We start from the raw sequence: 16,881 nt of genomic DNA, 5'->3' as shown, positions 1-16,881 counted from the left end.
CACTCCCGCTTTCAGCAACGCGTGCCGTCCCATTTTCCATGACGTTTTACGTCCCGGTTTTTAATTAACCACAAACGTAAAGTAACCAACCATAGCTTTAGAAAGGACACGTCCGCGAGTCCACAACCAACCGTACCCTTTTTTTATTTATCGGTCTGTGCCTAACCATAACCAACAAGCATGGTAATGGCAAACAACACTAGCTATTGACAGGTCATCAGCTGTTTTGCCGGTTTTCTGTTTCACAAAAATAACCTCTAGATAAAATTAAAGGTGTAGGTACCCTAATTAAACATTCGTTTGAAGTTGAAGAAATAGTTACTAATTATAAATTAAGCGTAATTTTACCAATTGAGTAAATTCAACGTATTAAACTTGTTAAAAAGTACAAATAGATAAGTTTCCCTAGAAGGTTATGCAATATGTCGTCAAGAATCAGGTTTCTGTTTACACGACTTCATCGAATAAAAATTACTGAAAGAATTTTAAGTACTAGAGTAAGATTCGTTCCACACTTTCCACATTACAATGTGAAGGTGCCAGCAGCTTTGGGCTTTTCTTTGTTTACTTGGTTGGGTTTCCAAACAAAACTTAGCGCAGAAGACGAGCTTATTATGACAATAAAACATTGTATACTATTCATTCAAAGGACTGAATATGATAAAGCAGAGCAGCTTCTACATGTTGCTTTGAATCAAGCTCAGCGGATTCACCATCAATTGGGTATTACGTACATTTACGATGTCATGGCAAACCTTGCTCTAGAGAGAGAACAACTTGACAAAGCAAAAAATCTTTTCATCGCAGTTACACAGAGAATAATGGCAGATGGGGCTACTGAAGATGATTCACGTGTAGTCCACCTCAGTCTTAAGCTGGCAAGAGTGAGTCATTTGAAGAAAGATTATAGTACAGCTCAACTGGGATATGAATGGTGTCTTGAAAAACTAAGAAAAGCCACTAAAACTGATGAAGACCCAGGCCTCCTGAAACTTTTGGCATTGGCAGAAGACTGGTATGGTCGTCTATTCCTAGATTGTAACAAAATTGAACAAGGTTTAGAATTGTTGATAAGTGCATTGAATAAAATGAAAGGAATGGATGATATAGAAAAAGAACATTTTGTAGTGCAGCTCAATGATATTGGTACAGTGTGTGATCGTTTAGGGAAAACTGATGAAAGCATAACTTATTTTGATGAGGCAATAAAATTAGGTAAACAAATAGAAAATATGGAAGATCTAGGTATAATGTATGTAAACTTAGGACGTGCATACATTAAAAAGAACATGATAGCTGAAGCTAGAAAGAACTGTGGTTTTGGCTGGAGACTTGGAGTAATGAATAAAAATGAGGAAATCAAGAATGAAGCAGAGTTGTGTATAAATGAAATAAAGAGCATATCTTAGTAAAAGATTTTTTATTCAAGAAAATTAATTACATTGGTACTTATTTCAATTTGTAATCATTTCTTGATACAATATATAACTTAAATTTTACTTAAATTAAATGCTGGTATAGAGAGTTATATTGCTATCTAAACTTATATTTATTCTTGAGCACTTTCTTTTGTCACACTGAAGGGTTCTTCAACAACTTCAGCTTTAGAATCAACAATAACTACATCTTTCACTGGACGGTCATTGGTTCCAGTTGGAGACTTCTCAATTTTGCGAATTATGTCCTGAAATCATAACACAGCATTGTTACAATGTACACATTATGCAAACTCAAACAAGTTGAATTGTATAGGAAAAATAACAAAGATTTGTAAACACTCTTGTTTAAAAAAGTTGTAGGTATTATGCAACATTATATCAGCTTAGCTGTACAAGCCAGATTGGAACTACTTGAAATATAAAAAATAAATATTTTTAAAAATGTTTTGTTTTGTCATCAATATAACCTGTTCCTGTAGATTGTGTAATCTAATCAAGTTCTTACAATATGATGCTGTTAATATCTCTAAGCTGACAGCTGTTATCTAAAAAATAAAATAGTTCTACTAACAAAAAATACATAAATAAAGCTTTTTGTTATATTCTGCAGTAATAAGATGCTAATTCCTAGCAGTTTCTTTTTGTCATTCATTCCTGTTTTATTTATAAAAAATCAACAGTTGTCCCGGCTTCTCTAAGGTAAAACCATAAAAAAGAATATTTCATCTATCTCTGTGCCAAATTTCAGAAAAATTTGTCCTAGTTTATAAGTTAATTATTACAAAAAAAAAAACAAATCTTTTTTCTTTATAATATTATTAGTATGAAATATGACTAGTATGATTTGGATTCTTACCATTCCTTTAAGCACTTTTCCAAAAACAACATGTCTGCCATCCAGCCAAGCAGTTTTGGTGGTAGTGATGAAGAATTGAGACCCGTTGGTGTCCTTACCAGCATTAGCCATTGAAAGCCAGCCGGCACCATAGTGACGAAGCTTGAAGTTCTCATCTTCAAAACGTTCGCCATAGATGCTACGACCTACAAAAGGAAATTGATAAGTATTTGAAATAAAAATTAAGACAATATTTGGAATGAAATAAATATTTTTATTATACATACACATCTACAGTTTGATACTTTACCTCCTGTGCCATCACCCTTAGTGAAGTCTCCACCCTGAATCATGAAGTTATCAATGACTCTGTGGAATTTGCTGCCCTTGTAGCCTTCACCCTCTGGCTTTTGTGCCAACTGGAAGAAGTTCTCTGCAGTCTTGGGCACTGTCTTGCCAAATAAGCCAATAACAACATCAGCAGGTGCTTCATCACCAATTCTGATACTGAAGGTGACCTGTCAAGTAAGCAAAAGCATCAATAATTATATCAATCATAACTTAATGTTATTGGAATTGACATAACCTTTCTTTATGCAATGTAAACTATATTAAATTATAAATAAGTAGTGTCATGTTGTCACTCAAGAACTGAGGATTTAAGACCAAATTTCTTTCATCTCAGATAAATAGTTCTAAATATTTACTAGTCTATGTTAATTATTGATAACCTGCAATAATAATAAGGCTACTCTTTCTGCTCTTGTAATAAACACCAGTACATTAGTTATCCCACAAACCAGTAGGTCCAATATTAACAAAACCAGGTACTAGTGCAAGATTAGCTGACGTGTATGTAAATTAAGACACAAAGAAACATTCTTCATGTGCTTCATTGATTTGACCTAGCCCATTTCCTCATAACTATAATAATAGGAAATATTATTGTGGAGAAAAGGATGACCATAGTTTATATACCTCCAAAGGGAAATACTATCTGAATGATCAATAAAAACGAAAGCGTCGTCGGCAAATCTTGTAACGTCATTTTTAAGGTCAGCGACCGGAATAACCGATCGTGAACTTTTGTAGAAGTAATAAAAATAATAACTATTGTAGAAGTAATAAAACAAACTTTATCACTTACCTTATGAGTTACTTTGGGTCCTTTAGGCGCTTCATCAGAGCGAGCTGAAGTGATGATCAGCAAAAACCCAAGCGCCGCAGCTAAGCCAACCATGATTAAAACTAATTTAGTTTTTCTAGCTATCTTTACGATCTTTTTGGGATTTGGTTTACAGTGCTAATTTTTGGCACTCAATTAACTTTATACGTTTTAACAATGCTTTATCGTATAGGTAGCTATGAAAGATTAAATAAAACTAAATCGGCAAGGCCAACCAAGCCCCAAGCCAAAACCACGTCAGTGATTTCGAGAATAATTGGCAAAAATGAAACGTCATGTAGCTATGTCAAGCAAGAAGTGCTCAGCACAGTGTTGCCAACCTCAGCATAGTGTTGCCAGCCGCAAGACAGTCAAATGTTACTTATCTTTGAAAAAAGGTAAATTTTTGATTGGTTCCTTTTTTATATACTAAATGTTGCCCAAGGCTTCGCTCCCGTGGGAATTTTAAGATAAAATATAGCCTATAGCAACCTTGGATAATGTACCTTCCTAATGGTGAAATATTTTTTGAAATCGGTTCGGTAGTTTCGGAGATTACCCCCGCCTCAAACATACAAACTCACAAACGTTTATCTCTATATAATATTACTAGATGTTGCCCGGGGCTTCGCTCCCGTGGGAATTTTAAGATAACATATAGCCTATAGCAATCTTGGATAATGTACCTTCCTAATAATGACAGAATTTTTGAAATCTATTCGGTAGTTTCGGAGATTACCCACCTCAAACATACAAATTCACATACACTTACCTCTTTATCATAATAATAGTATAAGTATATACTAGATGTTGCCCTGGGATTAGCTCCCGTGGAAATTTTGAGATAAAATATAGCCTATAGCAATCTTGGGTAAAGTACCTTTCTAATGGTGAAATAATTTTTGAAATCTGTTCAGTAGTTTCGGAGATTACCCACCTACAAACACCCACATACAAACTCACAAACGCTTCCCTTTTTATAATAATAATATAGAAGTATAGACAAACGGAGTCGCGTGGGGCCCTTTCTAAATATATCTATGAATGAAGTAGGATATTGGTAGGTATTGGGGCCATACTAAATGGTCTATGGGGCCATATTATTATGAATGTTCATACCGGATGGGTTTAGTGCCTAGACTAGAGCGTTAAAAACTCTAAAAGTGCGGACTACATCAACAGTGAATAAAATTAAATAGTCGATGTCTAACATTGAGCTCATTCAACTTTTTTTATTTTTCCAAAAATATTTTTAGCTTTAATTTTTTTTTTTAAATCTATATGTGATATTTCACCTAAATAAACACAGCAAGTATCTAATAAATATGTATATCTAGTATTGGTATGTATATCTGATATCTGAACGATTTGATTAACTTATTTGCCGGTATTCAGAGAAATAGGAGACAACGCGCCACCCTGTTGTATGTGGCGTGTTGTCGCCTATTTCTCTGTTCTCAATTTTCATTAAAACTAATTCGTATTCTTAAATGTTTATATCACTTTTACGAAGATGACCGTGCAATTTTATATTAATGATGTAAACGCAAAAAGCTCGCGACAACTATTATCTTTGCTCATACTCCAAAGTAAAGGACTTTGGCGACTCTATACATTAACTCACAGCTTAGATGGAAAAGGCATTTTGCTGAGTAAGCCGTAATTTGTACGCCACATTACATTTTGTAAACGAGCTTAAAAAAATTATCCCAATTAAAACTAAAAATGCTGGCTCAATTTTCCTATCATTGATTATGCCAAGAACAAATCAATAAATAAAAGCAACTCTTGAATTAATGCAGGCATTGGATTTATATTTTGTCTCCGCAAATCTGATCATATAGTGATCAAACTTAAATCTTAAGTAGGTAGGTAAGGTAGTAACCTTACCTACTCAACTGGCTAACTATCAGACAGTGTATAAATATGCATATTCTGTATTATATTAATAATTCTTTCAACTAGTCCTTTGTTTTTGGTTCTAAATTTATCTTCTTATGAAATTCATGGCAGGATCGCCCAAGTAATAAACGCGCTCAAGTAATAACTTGCGTCTTGCCACCAATAAATAAGTGGTGTAGTAGGTAGTACACCACTCATTTAATATTTAACGGATAAGCGCCATTTCGGTACACACCTAAAACAAAATAATGGGAAAGTCAGTAGAAAGTCCATACAGTTAGCACGTTATAATACCTACATCATAGCCAGGTATGCAGCCGTAATAACACGCGAGAATGAGTGAGAAATTCAGGGAAACTTACAGTTTCTTGATATTCTCGAGCTGGGGAATGTAAGTTGACATATTTTCATTTGATAGCCTTCTATCATTGCACATATTTATCCATTGTTGAGTTGTTTTAGCGAAGTGAAACTGCCCTCTTGACTTTGCGTGTTTGGAAATAACTTCAGATGTAAGCTTATCGCGAGAGGCGTCCCCTAAATATCTCATGTGCATACTTCCATCACTTGTAGATGCTCTGAAACAACGTGAGCTGCCTCTGTGACGATAATATTTATGAGTAAATACCAACTAAAAATATATATTATATATTAATATTAAAATATTACGTACTTACTCCAATATTCTTCTATCCCTTTCATCTCATCTGAAACTGCATAATTTAATAATATAGGTATGTTATATTGGTAGGTATGGAAAATACACATCCATCCATTATGTGATGTTCCACGCCACGGATAAAGTATAGCTTATGGACGGTATTTGTATGTGTTTTTATTTTTGATCTAAACAGTTTTTGAGTATAGCAGATCACAGAAAGATTCGTAACTAAAAATCGACCATAAAATACATTTACCTGTAGAATCTTACAAGTTTTAATATGATAATGATGTAACGATAAATAATTTATCCCAATTTTATACAAAATAAATAAAGTACAAAATTAATTAAAGAGCAATACAGTAGAAAGAGCTTGATCAAAGTACATACCAACAAAGTTAACTCGTCCTGTATTTTTAGATTTTTCTCTATTAAAATCGAGGGACAAATTTTTCTTTTCAGTGTATTTTATCCCCTGAAACATTTATTTGTTACAATATAGGTACTTACCAAGTATTTCGATTACAAACAAGTACCCATAGCAGTGACCTAGCACTATTAGAGATCCTTGGGTTTATACTAAAATACCTATTATGGCACAGTATAGGCAGGACAAAGGACAGTGGCGTATACGGAAAGACGCTTGATGCTCACGGTTATCAGTGAGTATAAAACGGATGAAATTGTGATGTAGATGACTAATGTCCACGGGCGAGCAAAAAAAAGGTAAGGCAAAAGTAGGACACGGTTTTAAATGTGTCTCGATAGCCATAGTCGAGCGAATGCGATTTGCATGCACGCGACTTGTCAAGTTTGTATATTTTAATAATTAAGGTATAATACATAAGGCACAATCTGGATAGGCAAGTTTAAGTATATACTGACGATAGTATACCTGTTATGGTATCACAGTACATAACTACATACCTTATCTTTTGTTTGTGATTTTTTAATTATTTTCTTTTTAGCTCTCCATTTATTCAAGGCTTCTTGTTGGCACCTTTTTAAATGTAAATACTTTAAGTACCATTCACTATGTTGAATTATATCTTCTACATTTATTCCTGCAATAAGTAATATTAGAAACTTAATTTAGTATTAGGTAGAAGAACGTCCTTATATCTCAGATGATATTGATACCTAGTCTTTTTGTTTTACATAAGTAAATATTTTTACTTTGTAAAACAAAAACTTTTTTACCTGGTAATTTTTCAATTATATCGCTCACCAAACGATTACATTTTATTATTTCTGAAGTATCTATGTCTTCATAACCATCTGTTGTACTACCAAAATGTTTTATCCAAAATTGAACAAATATGTTATGACTATATTCGTTCCAACCTCCATATCGATGGTAACTTTTCAGAAATTCTTGAAATTGTTGAACTTCCTGAAATAGACCAACAAGTCCTAAATACCTATGTAGGTATTTATTTTGCAATTTATGTTTTTGATAATTGCAATTTATGTTTTTGATAATCTCGAACTAATTTGAACCGAAAAATTGTAGGTACCTAAGTACTTACCACAGCTACTTACACATAAAAATAAAATTACCGTAGTACACATCCATTGTTTCTCTTACAACTCACACAATAGATTTTTCTTATCGTTTCCAAATGTATTATATACACATATAGGATATTTTTAGAAAATAATAAAAAAATCGAATATAACTTATATTTGCATAAGAATTTTTATATTGTTTCTTAAATATGTTTAAAGTTTACCTGACATTTAAATGGACATGTAATGATATTCTTAACAGGACTAGGAACTATGTCGCTAAATAGTTTTGTTCTAATTTTTGGATGTTTTATTATTCTTATTTGATTTTCAGTTAAAACATTCATCTGCAAAAAAAAAAATATTGCTTAGAGAATTAACTATTTAGTATGTAGTTCAAACGTAACTATGGTAGTTAGTGTAATAAATCAATACTTAAAACAAAATAAGGGCAGGCTAACCTGTTTGATTATTTCTTGTTCCTCAGATTTTAAAGACGTTATTTCCGAATATAAATAATTCTTAAATTTTTTCATGTTAGCTTCTAACTCCAATACATTAGCCTTTACGTCTTCGATATCTGTAAAATACTTATAATAGTAAAAACTACTACTTACTAAAATTATATGAAGTTATAGGAGGTATTGAGCATATTATGTATAAATATGTTAATAGAATCGAAAACGGACTAAAAACATGTAATATAAAATATTTTTTTGTATATCCTATTATATATTACGAACTCACCACAAGTTTTCAACGCTTCGTGTGAAGTTGTGTTACATTTCAATGAATCAAACAAGTTTTTTACTTCACAATAAGAGTTTCGTAAATTTAATACTAATGATTTATAGTCCGAATTAATTGTAATAAATTCTTCTCCGTCGTTACAGTTTTTTAACATAATTTTATTTATATTCTGCAGAAGTAGGCCTTCTTGTATTTTTAACCTTCTTAATTTTGCCAAAATACTTGAATCATTATCTGAAGTACTACAGTTTGTCCAAGTATTGCTTGATGTAGAACACGAAGATCCTCGCGACATAACGAAATTTTCGTTGTATGTTTCGTAATCGCAATACTTATTTAACACTCAGCAACTATAAATATTCTATAATTTGTTTGATCTAACAAATGAAATTGAATTACAAAAATAAATTATCGATCAAATAGTATGTAAAGCAAAAGAATTTTTAAATCATCCGCGTCTTGTCTGTCTTGGCAACCACATTGTTTTTACCAGAGTTGCTATTTAAAAAAGCTAAATCTGAGATTTCACTTCACAGTCTACGGCACAGATATAAAACCGTGCAAAAACCACAGATATAAAAACATTACTAGTAATAATAAATAATATTACTTGCAAGTTTCTATCCGAAGTACATACTAAATCAATGGTTTCTGCATAGATTTAGAGGGCCGCGCGCGCGTCTGAGTTTCTGTTTGACGTTTCTCTCCATAGATAGATTTAAAAGCGGCCCCAGGGCCTCGAACGCTGGGCCCATCTAAAACTATGGCCCCGGGCGCGGTAGGTAATATATTTGTTTTCTCTTGGTTTACTTTGATTGATGGATATAGAAGGATGAGAAGACAAGATTATTGAGAGTAGATCATGGAATAGGGAGTATTACCTACTGCACATTTATCCCGCTAGTATACAGCACTGTATGTTAGGTACACAAAAGCTTTGCCGCCTTTTGCTATGTCGATTAAAACGTTAATTTTAGAGTAGTTTATTAATCCTTTCTTTATGTAAGCATTCGTTTGTGAAAATATACAACAAAGTAGCATATTCGATAGATAAAAAATCCCGTAGTTTTCGAAGATAAAAAATCTTTGTAAACTACGGGATACGCTTCACGCTGTAAAATTTTCGAGCCAGTAAATGGTCGAAAAGAAGCTCGGAACACTTCACACGTGATGCTTGTTAAAATAAGGACTTCATACAGGTAAAATCTTCAGTCAAAATCTAGTTTATATCAGTTTATAACCACAGTTGACCAAATAATGCAGAACATAACATAAAATAGTGTTATTATTTTCAGAATAATCCACTAAACCCTTCCTTTTTCCTTTAAACTCACGCCACGATTACGTAGAAGGCATTTTTGGTCGCAACAATATTGAAAATTCACGCTTTTTGCCTCCATTGGCAATATTTGTGTACCTTAATTGTACCAGTAGCGCCATCTGCGCTGAGCTTTGTGTAATATGCTCTATTAATAGGTACTTCGTGTACTGGAGTAGATTGAGAGTTGTGAAAATAGAAGTACTAGGTGAACCAATGATTAAAGAAAAAGTAGGTGAACAACCAAAGACAAATTTATTAACGTTACATTTTGACAGTAGGTAGGTAACTACTTTTGTTCATTGTCTGATTTGTCTGTGGCTTCTTATGCCTTCTTCTTCAGTGGATATTAGCCACTCTTATTTATATATAAATATTCAATACAAAAGACTTGGCTGTATGGGCTAGTACCCTTTGCCTCCTCAATAAAACGAGCTTTGTGGTTCCCCAAAAGTCAAAGAATGGATTGTATTTTCTTTTGTAACTAAATTAAAATCTCTGAATTATCATGTTTTCTCGTTCTAGGCTACTTTTTTCTAAAGTAGCACCGCTACGGGTTTGTGCTGTTCATATTTTTTTATTTACCGCTACAAAGTGCATGACATAACCTCACGACTTAGTTATTGTTTTCAGAATGTTTTCAAGCCAGATTACCAAAATGAAACCCGATTCCTTTATAGTATTACAACAACAAGAAATAGGTCTGCGACTCCACTCAATACAATAATTATGTTTGTCCCGCAACAAGAGGTAAATAGTAACTGTAGCCATTACAACATGTTACCTTAGATTACCTCATTTATATTTATTAATGCTCGTGTATCGACATTCTTATGTTTTGTATTAATTAAAGACATTATATTGTAATTTTTAAATATTTTCTGTAAATAATTCTGTAAAAAAAATACATTGATTTTAGCTCAATATCTAATACATGAATTTATTTTTAGGCTTGGATAGTCGAACGTATGGGTAAATTTCACCGGATACTTGAACCTGGTTTAAATCTTCTATGGCCGATTGTGGACAAAATAAAATATGTGCAAAGTTTAAAAGAAATTGCAATAGATGTACCCAAACAAGGTGCCATCACATCTGACAATGTTACATTGAGCATTGATGGGGTTCTTTATCTACGTATTATTGATCCTTACTTAGGTCAGTCATTTATTAATCATTTACTTTGTTGTTCATACCACAATGTAGGTACTAAACAAATTATCCTATAGACTATTTTATAAAGTACAAAATTGGCTTTTGACGATTTTTTTTAAAATTGCAACTTCAACCAAATTATTTTGTGATAATAATGTTGTAACCCAATATTGCGATAAAATTATTTTTAATTTTTTAATTCATATACAAAATAAACTTCTATACTGATAAAAAGATTTCCTCCAAAATTGGTCATATTTTTCTTTGTATACAGTTTTATATGAGAAAAGTTTAATATGGTAAATATATTTACTATCTTGATTGCATACCAGATGTGCATATAAACCAATATGTTATAATTATGTTATTACAGCTTCTTATGGAGTGGAAGATCCAGAATTTGCTATAACACAGCTGGCACAAACCACAATGCGTTCTGAACTTGGTCAAATCTCATTGGACAAAGTATTTAGAGAGAGGGAATCACTCAATGTTTCAATTGTTCACGCTATTAACAAAGCCAGTGAAGCATGGGGCATCACCTGCCTCCGATATGAGATCCGTGAGTAATGTTAAGAGGATGGTTTAATAACCTCTTATAATTTCATTGTATTCATAGATAGATAGCGATGAGCTCCTTATTGCACCATTTACAGAAAATCATAAGTTATATCTAGGTATTCAAACAAAAATTATTGCGAATATTATAATTATAGCAGAGATGTGGTGATTCTTGTTTGCAAAATGAGCTGTAGGTTTTTTGTTCAACTGTGGATGTGGCCTTTTAGTGCTGGTGTCTTGTCAGGATGTGATGGCTGGAATTATATTGGTGGGAATCAATTATGTAAGAAAATTACAATTTATAATTTTTATGTGTAAGGCTTCATTTCAGGAATTCTATTCTTATTATTTTATCATCTCTATCTTGCCCAATCTAATTTATGGTAAATAACTTTAAAAATATATATCACATCTCACTAGGTGATATAAAGCTTCCAACACGAGTGCACGAAGCCATGCAGATGCAAGTGGAAGCTGAGCGACGGAAGCGGGCGGCCATCTTGGAGTCTGAGGGTGTACGGGCGGCGGATATAAACGTGGCGGAGGGAAAGCGGCAGGCAAGGATATTAGCCTCAGGTATTATGTTTATTCATTAAAAAAGGATTTTCAAAGTAAAAAACCTTAATGAAAAGTTAAATTCTATTTAGTCATTGTTTTGTTAATTTGTAAGCATCTGTGGTGTCAAATGTTGTAGTTTGATTCTTGATCTGATCAAGATGAAAATTATATTCTAAGATTAGCAACTACACAAAACAACCTTTTTTAGGGGCTCTTTCTTTTTACTTACATCTTTTCATGTGTGTTATTGTTAACCATCAGTTGGTGTTAGATTTTATTCAAGTCGCCTAAATGCATATGACAAGACTTACAACTACCTACTGCAATCTAAACTAAATAGTCACCAATCAGCAGGTTTCCTCACGGATGTTTTCCAGTCGCCGGAAGTGGCAGTTCATGAAAACTGTATAAGATAAAGATTGGTATAAAGACTCATGAGTCTTTATACCAATCTTTATCTTTATGCCAAATCAATCAAATTTATACCAATCTTTATGCCACATGTGGCATGAATAGGATTTGAACCTGGTACCTTTCAATTCACAGGCAGGCACAGTCTTTAGCACTGGACCACAACTGCTTTCTTCAGGGCGAATTTTATACATTAATCACTAGCAGACCGTCCCGGCTTCGCTCGGGTGAACACATTATATATTATCCACCTAATCCTTCCTCAGGAATCACACTATCTATCGGTGAAAATCGCATGAAAATCCGTTAAGTAGTTTTTTAGTTTATCGTGAACAGACAGACGCGGCAGAGGACTCTGTTTCTTAATATGTGAGGATAGGATATGCAAGGAAGTAGAATATAATTGTCTCAGAGGCGGAGAAGCAGGAGCAGATCAACAAGGCGTCGGGCGAGGCGCAGGGCATGCTGGCGGTGGCCGAGGCGCGCTCCCGGGGACTCAAGCTCATCGCAGCCGCGCTCGCGCAACAGGTGCGTATTACATTGTGTGATCTTCTCAGCCGTGGTCGTTTTGAAATGACATAGCTAATGGGCTATGTAATTTACAGATATGTTAACGGGAGAAAGTGTCAGTAAAAATCGAGAAAATGTTCAGTTGAGACGAAAGGTGAAACATATCAAAAGTCTTCTATTTTGGTTTTACAATGATATTTATTTTTTGTAAACAGGATAGCAAGTACGCGGCGTCACTGACACTGGCGGAGCAATATGTGGCGGCGTTCAACAAGCTGGCTCGCACCAACAATACTCTTATCTTGCCCGCCAATGCGGGAGATGTCTCCAATCTAGTAGCACAGGTATGTACTGGCCGGCAGATAAACCCGATACCTTTGTTGTAGTAAGTTCGGTCACGGGTTACTCTTATTTGCCCGCGACATTCATGAACATTTAGTAATGGCCGGATAGCCATTGATTTACCGTTTGACAAGCTCAGTGTAATGTAGCGTCCGCCATCTGGAGATCCTGGGTTCGACAGCACAGGCAAATATTTGTATTTTTTCTATTTTGGTTACTATCGAATCCACGACACAAGAGTGTCGGCCGTTAAGTGTTCAATATTTATTTCTATAATGCTCTATCCATATAAAATTCACTTCAAATGCACAAATAAAATAATATAAAATTAATCAATTAATAATGGAAAATGTTCGAGAATCATGTGTGCACTAAAAAACTATCATCTAAGTTGTATGACAATGTACTAAAAGGCCAATACAATGGAAATTTGGCCAAATTATTATGATTATTATTATGATTATGTTTAGACCCAATGGACTAATGTATTGGCTCTATGTTAACTTTTGATATTAAAAGGAATTTATTTTTCAGGCTATGTCAATATATTCAACAGTAACAGCACACAATGCACAAACACAGAGTCAGCCAGAACCAGCCGAGAAATACGAAGATAGTCTAGTCAAACTCACAGCTCTTACAGAAAAGGGATCAACTTTGGCGGGCCCCAGTTTTGCTAGAGAAGACGACCTAGCAGAGTACTTCTCAGATGACGAAGAGAGAGAAAAGGCCCTCCAAGCACAGAAAGATAAAAAGGATCAGCATTTACATAAGTTAGAAAAGGAAACATAGAATTGTTAAGTAGTGTTGTTGATAAATAAATTACATAATATTATTTGCGGTGTCATAATTTAAGCCTGTATCTATGAAATGAAATTTAATATATTTAATAATATATTTATTTCGCTCTTTCTTATTACCTAAATCAAAGTTTTATAACATTGTACAGGAATAAGAAGGATAACAATTTTAACAGTCTTTGAATTGCCTCATTAAAAATTTCATTAATATACATAATTATACTAATAAGTTAATAATATGATCAACATTACAATTTTTAAATCTCTCCAAAGTGTAATTGACTACAAGATAAAATAATTTATAGATTTACTTATAACAATCTATGGCGTTGCTGCTGATATACATATTTTAATCACATAAAATCAAAATATCTTTATAAATAAGAAATATAGGGAAATACAAACAGATAAATCCTAGTCCTACAAGTCCAGATATAAACAATAATAGACTACTGTATTAATCTATTTGCCTATTTTACACAAAAATGTTAATATCCCAGATTTATAATAGTCAAGTCCCACATATGTTTTCATAGATATTCCTACAATCCCTATAAATCTTTCAAACTTTAAATTTTATTTACTCTCACTACAGCTAATTACATTTCACACCGCTTATTGTTTCTTGTAGTATGTACTTAATATAAATTAATATACAACCTAATATTTATGATATCTTGACAAACTTCTCTCGCTGATTGAAATAACTAACAGAGCCTTCATCAGTTTGAGTGTTGGATGGGGTAGGCATTTTGTGTAAACTTAAATATGATGCTGAAAGATCAGTGCCATCGAATTGTCGTAAATGAATCTGAAACAATAGCACTCAATATATTATACTAATTCTAAGCTTCTAAGAGATTTGTAATTACAACCATGCTAAGAACAGGCTACTATAGTATATGTTTTGTAAAGAAATAAGATTTCATTTCATGTACATAAACATAAATCATAATGTAATGTTAAAAAGTCAGGTCAGGGAAGTCAACTGATAGGCTATAATGTAGTAAACAAAGTAACAATAGTAATAGCTTTTTTATCAGGAGTCTTCAGGCAGTTGAAATTTATAATTAACAAATATGAAATGTTCATTACATCAAGGTCATCGACACTGTTTGATGTACATAATAGCTACTTACTAATAAGTGCAGGTTCACTTCATCACTTCTGCTCAAATATGGAAAGTTTCCTCCGCTCTTCAAATGAGCCCTCTTTGCATGGGGATAGGACTTGTATATGTCCTCTCTGACTTGCGCACTCAGAGCACTTTCATCCCAAACATCCATGATTGTAATAGGAATGTTAGTCAGGTATTCTGGCTGCACAAAGCATGGAGTACAGTTTAACGTCAATCTTGAAGCCAGCTCAGATTGAGTAAGGGATTCTAACTGAAATTTGTGAGAGTAAATTGAATTATAAACATATTCTAAAAAAAAACAAATATAATTCTTTCCCACCAGACAGGTCAAAATATATATAAACCTACTCTTTCCACCATAAAGTCAATGGCTTCCGCCATCCTTTTGTCCACTTTGTCTGTTGTGAAATTTCCCATTAACATTCTTTTCAATACCAGTGAAGGCAGAAGCCAAAAGAGTGCTGATGAGTCATGATACTCAAATACTGATGTGTCTGTGAATGTGTTACAAAGTACAAGTGAAGCTACTCTAGGACAATTCCTTGTCAGCTCAGCAAACTTTTGGGCTATAAATCCACCTGAAAATAAAGGAGAGAATTATATAGGATTATGGGGGAAACCTCCCTTAACTTCCTCCAGCATTCCTGTCCTTGGTGTTCTCATGCCATTTTTTACCAATCGTTTGAAGTCACACAACCATTAATCCTAGTTAGGGAAGGCTTTTGCCCAGCAGTGACCCTTAAATAGCTAGAAAAGAAGGATGTATTTTCACAGGAATGGGACAAAACTTATAGACCATGAAAAAAAGTTGTAGTTAATATCCTATTATGAGAGGAAATTCAGCAAATGATGTATGAAAGTAGGTATTTCTTTCCTCTTTGTATTTTGCCAACAAAACTTACCTAAAGATGCACCCAGTATATGGACTCTGTCTAGTTCCAAATAATCTAGCAGTCTCTTGAAACCATCACACCATTCTTTCATATTCCAATAAGGAGGAGGCTCAGCTGCTATGACCCGTACACCCCTAGTGGCTAGACCCATCACTTGTTTAAAAAAAACATCAGCTGTACCAGAAACTGGTGGCAAGCATATTATAGGACAGCTAACTGATTTCGGACCGCAGTCAAAAATTCTCCATGCCTATAATAAATAAAATCTTATGAAAAAAGTGTAACATGAGCGACAACTTGAGATCACATATCTCATCTCACTCCAATGCCAAATTTTTCAGTTTAAATGTGATCACGTAAACTATTTCGTAAATATATGATTTCCAGGATAATGTGTATTTACTGTAATAATCTAATTACAAGTTCTAAATAAGGAAAATTACGTTAAAAGATATGCCACCTTGTAAAGGGAAAGTATTGTATTTACCTTTGAACCATCCGAGTCAACAACAATTTTTCTTAATGGTATGCTACTTCTAAAACTTAGGTATTCATTGGATTGGGATAAATCACTAATACAACTCATTATTTTAATAAAAGGCTACTTTTAGAAAAACTAATACGGTCAAGGTTCACACGACTTGTTTACAAATAAAAACTAGTAAACTACACATGTCTGTTCTGCTGTCAGTGCACGTGGTGTTGCCAACTGTGTAAAATAACTACCAATAGTATTAGAAATACCCAGTATTTCCAAAAGAACTTTGATGCAGGCATGGAATTAGTAGGTACTCCAACGAAGTAATTTCTAAATCCATGGATGCAGGGTACAAAATATTGATAAATATTAGGTACCTATTAAAGTACAAGTACTATTATTAAAAATAATAATGACTTTGTTGGGGGAGTATGCTCAAATCATGTTAATACTAAA

General features: G+C 33.5%; 5 protein-coding genes across 12 annotated transcripts; 2 read left to right on the top strand and 3 right to left on the bottom strand.

Annotated features, from left to right (window-relative positions):
* The first annotated feature begins 284 nt into the window (after positions 1–284).
* Positions 285–1,414, top strand: Ttc19 (Tetratricopeptide repeat domain 19). The gene has a single exon (XM_053758720.2). The coding sequence runs from the start codon at positions 423–425 to the stop codon at positions 1,407–1,409; it is 987 nt and encodes a 328-aa protein (XP_053614695.1). The 5' UTR covers positions 285–422; the 3' UTR covers positions 1,410–1,414.
* Positions 1,404–3,726, bottom strand: LOC128677695 (peptidyl-prolyl cis-trans isomerase B-like). Its single transcript, XM_053758719.2, has 4 exons — positions 3,422–3,726; positions 2,585–2,792; positions 2,296–2,480; positions 1,404–1,684 (listed from the first exon to the last, which is right to left on the bottom strand). The coding sequence occupies exons 1-4, from the start codon at positions 3,512–3,514 to the stop codon at positions 1,550–1,552; spliced, it is 621 nt and encodes a 206-aa protein (XP_053614694.1). The 5' UTR covers positions 3,515–3,726; the 3' UTR covers positions 1,404–1,549.
* Positions 3,727–4,920: 1,194 nt separating this feature from the next.
* Positions 4,921–8,902, bottom strand: LOC128677865 (coiled-coil domain-containing protein 112-like). Of its 7 annotated transcripts, none has more exons than XM_053759020.1 (9): positions 8,259–8,902; positions 7,973–8,091; positions 7,736–7,858; positions 7,203–7,395; positions 6,930–7,066; positions 6,393–6,477; positions 6,015–6,054; positions 5,704–5,940; positions 4,921–5,576 (listed from the first exon to the last, which is right to left on the bottom strand). In XM_053759020.1, the coding sequence occupies exons 1-9, from the start codon at positions 8,554–8,556 to the stop codon at positions 5,540–5,542; spliced, it is 1,269 nt and encodes a 422-aa protein (XP_053614995.1). In that variant the 5' UTR covers positions 8,557–8,902; the 3' UTR covers positions 4,921–5,539. The 7 variants fall into 7 exon arrangements, with proteins under 7 accessions (XP_053614995.1, XP_053614996.1, XP_053614998.1 ...); XM_053759021.1 differs by having other exon boundaries at positions 5,704–5,934; XM_053759023.1 differs by having other exon boundaries at positions 5,704–5,919.
* A 1,074-nt stretch (positions 8,903–9,976) lies between these two features.
* Stoml2 (Stomatin like 2) lies at positions 9,977–13,951 on the top strand. Of its 2 annotated transcripts, none has more exons than XM_053758307.2 (8): positions 9,977–10,135; positions 10,213–10,329; positions 10,530–10,737; positions 11,108–11,296; positions 11,716–11,871; positions 12,677–12,792; positions 12,990–13,118; positions 13,651–13,951. In XM_053758307.2, the coding sequence occupies exons 1-8, from the start codon at positions 10,088–10,090 to the stop codon at positions 13,906–13,908; spliced, it is 1,221 nt and encodes a 406-aa protein (XP_053614282.1). In that variant the 5' UTR covers positions 9,977–10,087; the 3' UTR covers positions 13,909–13,951. The 2 variants fall into 2 exon arrangements, with proteins under 2 accessions (XP_053614282.1, XP_053614283.1); XM_053758308.2 differs by having other exon boundaries at positions 10,004–10,135; positions 10,200–10,329.
* A 50-nt stretch (positions 13,952–14,001) lies between these two features.
* LOC128677448 (maspardin-like) lies at positions 14,002–16,652 on the bottom strand. Its single transcript, XM_053758309.2, has 5 exons — positions 16,435–16,652; positions 15,957–16,197; positions 15,403–15,632; positions 15,056–15,304; positions 14,002–14,727 (listed from the first exon to the last, which is right to left on the bottom strand). Exons 1-5 carry the CDS (start codon positions 16,531–16,533, stop codon positions 14,584–14,586), a joined length of 963 nt encoding a protein of 320 aa, XP_053614284.1. The 5' UTR covers positions 16,534–16,652; the 3' UTR covers positions 14,002–14,583.
* Positions 16,653–16,881: the final 229 nt, after the last annotated feature.

The sequence above is a fragment of the Plodia interpunctella genome, chromosome 18 (assembly GCF_027563975.2).
Source record: "Plodia interpunctella isolate USDA-ARS_2022_Savannah chromosome 18, ilPloInte3.2, whole genome shotgun sequence".
Lineage (NCBI taxonomy): Eukaryota > Metazoa > Arthropoda > Insecta > Lepidoptera > Pyralidae > Plodia > Plodia interpunctella.
The sequence above is the reverse complement of the archived record's forward strand: the minus strand, read 5'-3'. Positions and strand labels throughout refer to the sequence as shown.

Coding starts and splice junctions, on each gene's coding strand:
- LOC128677695 (XM_053758719.2), bottom strand. CDS start 3,514: ATGGTTGGCTTAGCTGCGGCGCTTGGGTTTTTGCTGATCATCACTTCA. Junction 2,793..3,421: donor GACCCAAAGTAACTCATAAG/GTAAGTGATAAA, acceptor CTTACTTGACAG/GTCACCTTCAGTATCAGAAT. Junction 2,481..2,584: donor TAAGGGTGATGGCACAGGAG/GTAAAGTATCAA, acceptor TTCCTTTTGTAG/GTCGTAGCATCTATGGCGAA.
- LOC128677448 (XM_053758309.2), bottom strand. CDS start 16,533: ATGAGTTGTATTAGTGATTTATCCCAATCCAATGAATACCTAAGTTTT. Junction 15,305..15,402: donor TTGACTTTATGGTGGAAAGA/GTAGGTTTATAT, acceptor CACAAATTTCAG/TTAGAATCCCTTACTCAATC. Junction 14,728..15,055: donor AAGTGAACCTGCACTTATTA/GTAAGTAGCTAT, acceptor CTATTGTTTCAG/ATTCATTTACGACAATTCGA.
- Stoml2 (XM_053758307.2), top strand. CDS start 10,088: ATGTTTTCTCGTTCTAGGCTACTTTTTTCTAAAGTAGCACCGCTACGG. Junction 10,330..10,529: donor TGTTTGTCCCGCAACAAGAG/GTAAATAGTAAC, acceptor ATTTATTTTTAG/GCTTGGATAGTCGAACGTAT. Junction 11,297..11,715: donor CTGCCTCCGATATGAGATCC/GTGAGTAATGTT, acceptor ACATCTCACTAG/GTGATATAAAGCTTCCAACA.
- Ttc19 (XM_053758720.2), top strand. CDS start 423: ATGTCGTCAAGAATCAGGTTTCTGTTTACACGACTTCATCGAATAAAA.
- LOC128677865 (XM_053759020.1), bottom strand. CDS start 8,556: ATGTCGCGAGGATCTTCGTGTTCTACATCAAGCAATACTTGGACAAAC. Junction 7,859..7,972: donor AACAAGAAATAATCAAACAG/GTTAGCCTGCCC, acceptor TTTTTTTTGCAG/ATGAATGTTTTAACTGAAAA. Junction 7,067..7,202: donor TATAATTGAAAAATTACCAG/GTAAAAAAGTTT, acceptor TACTTATTGCAG/GAATAAATGTAGAAGATATA.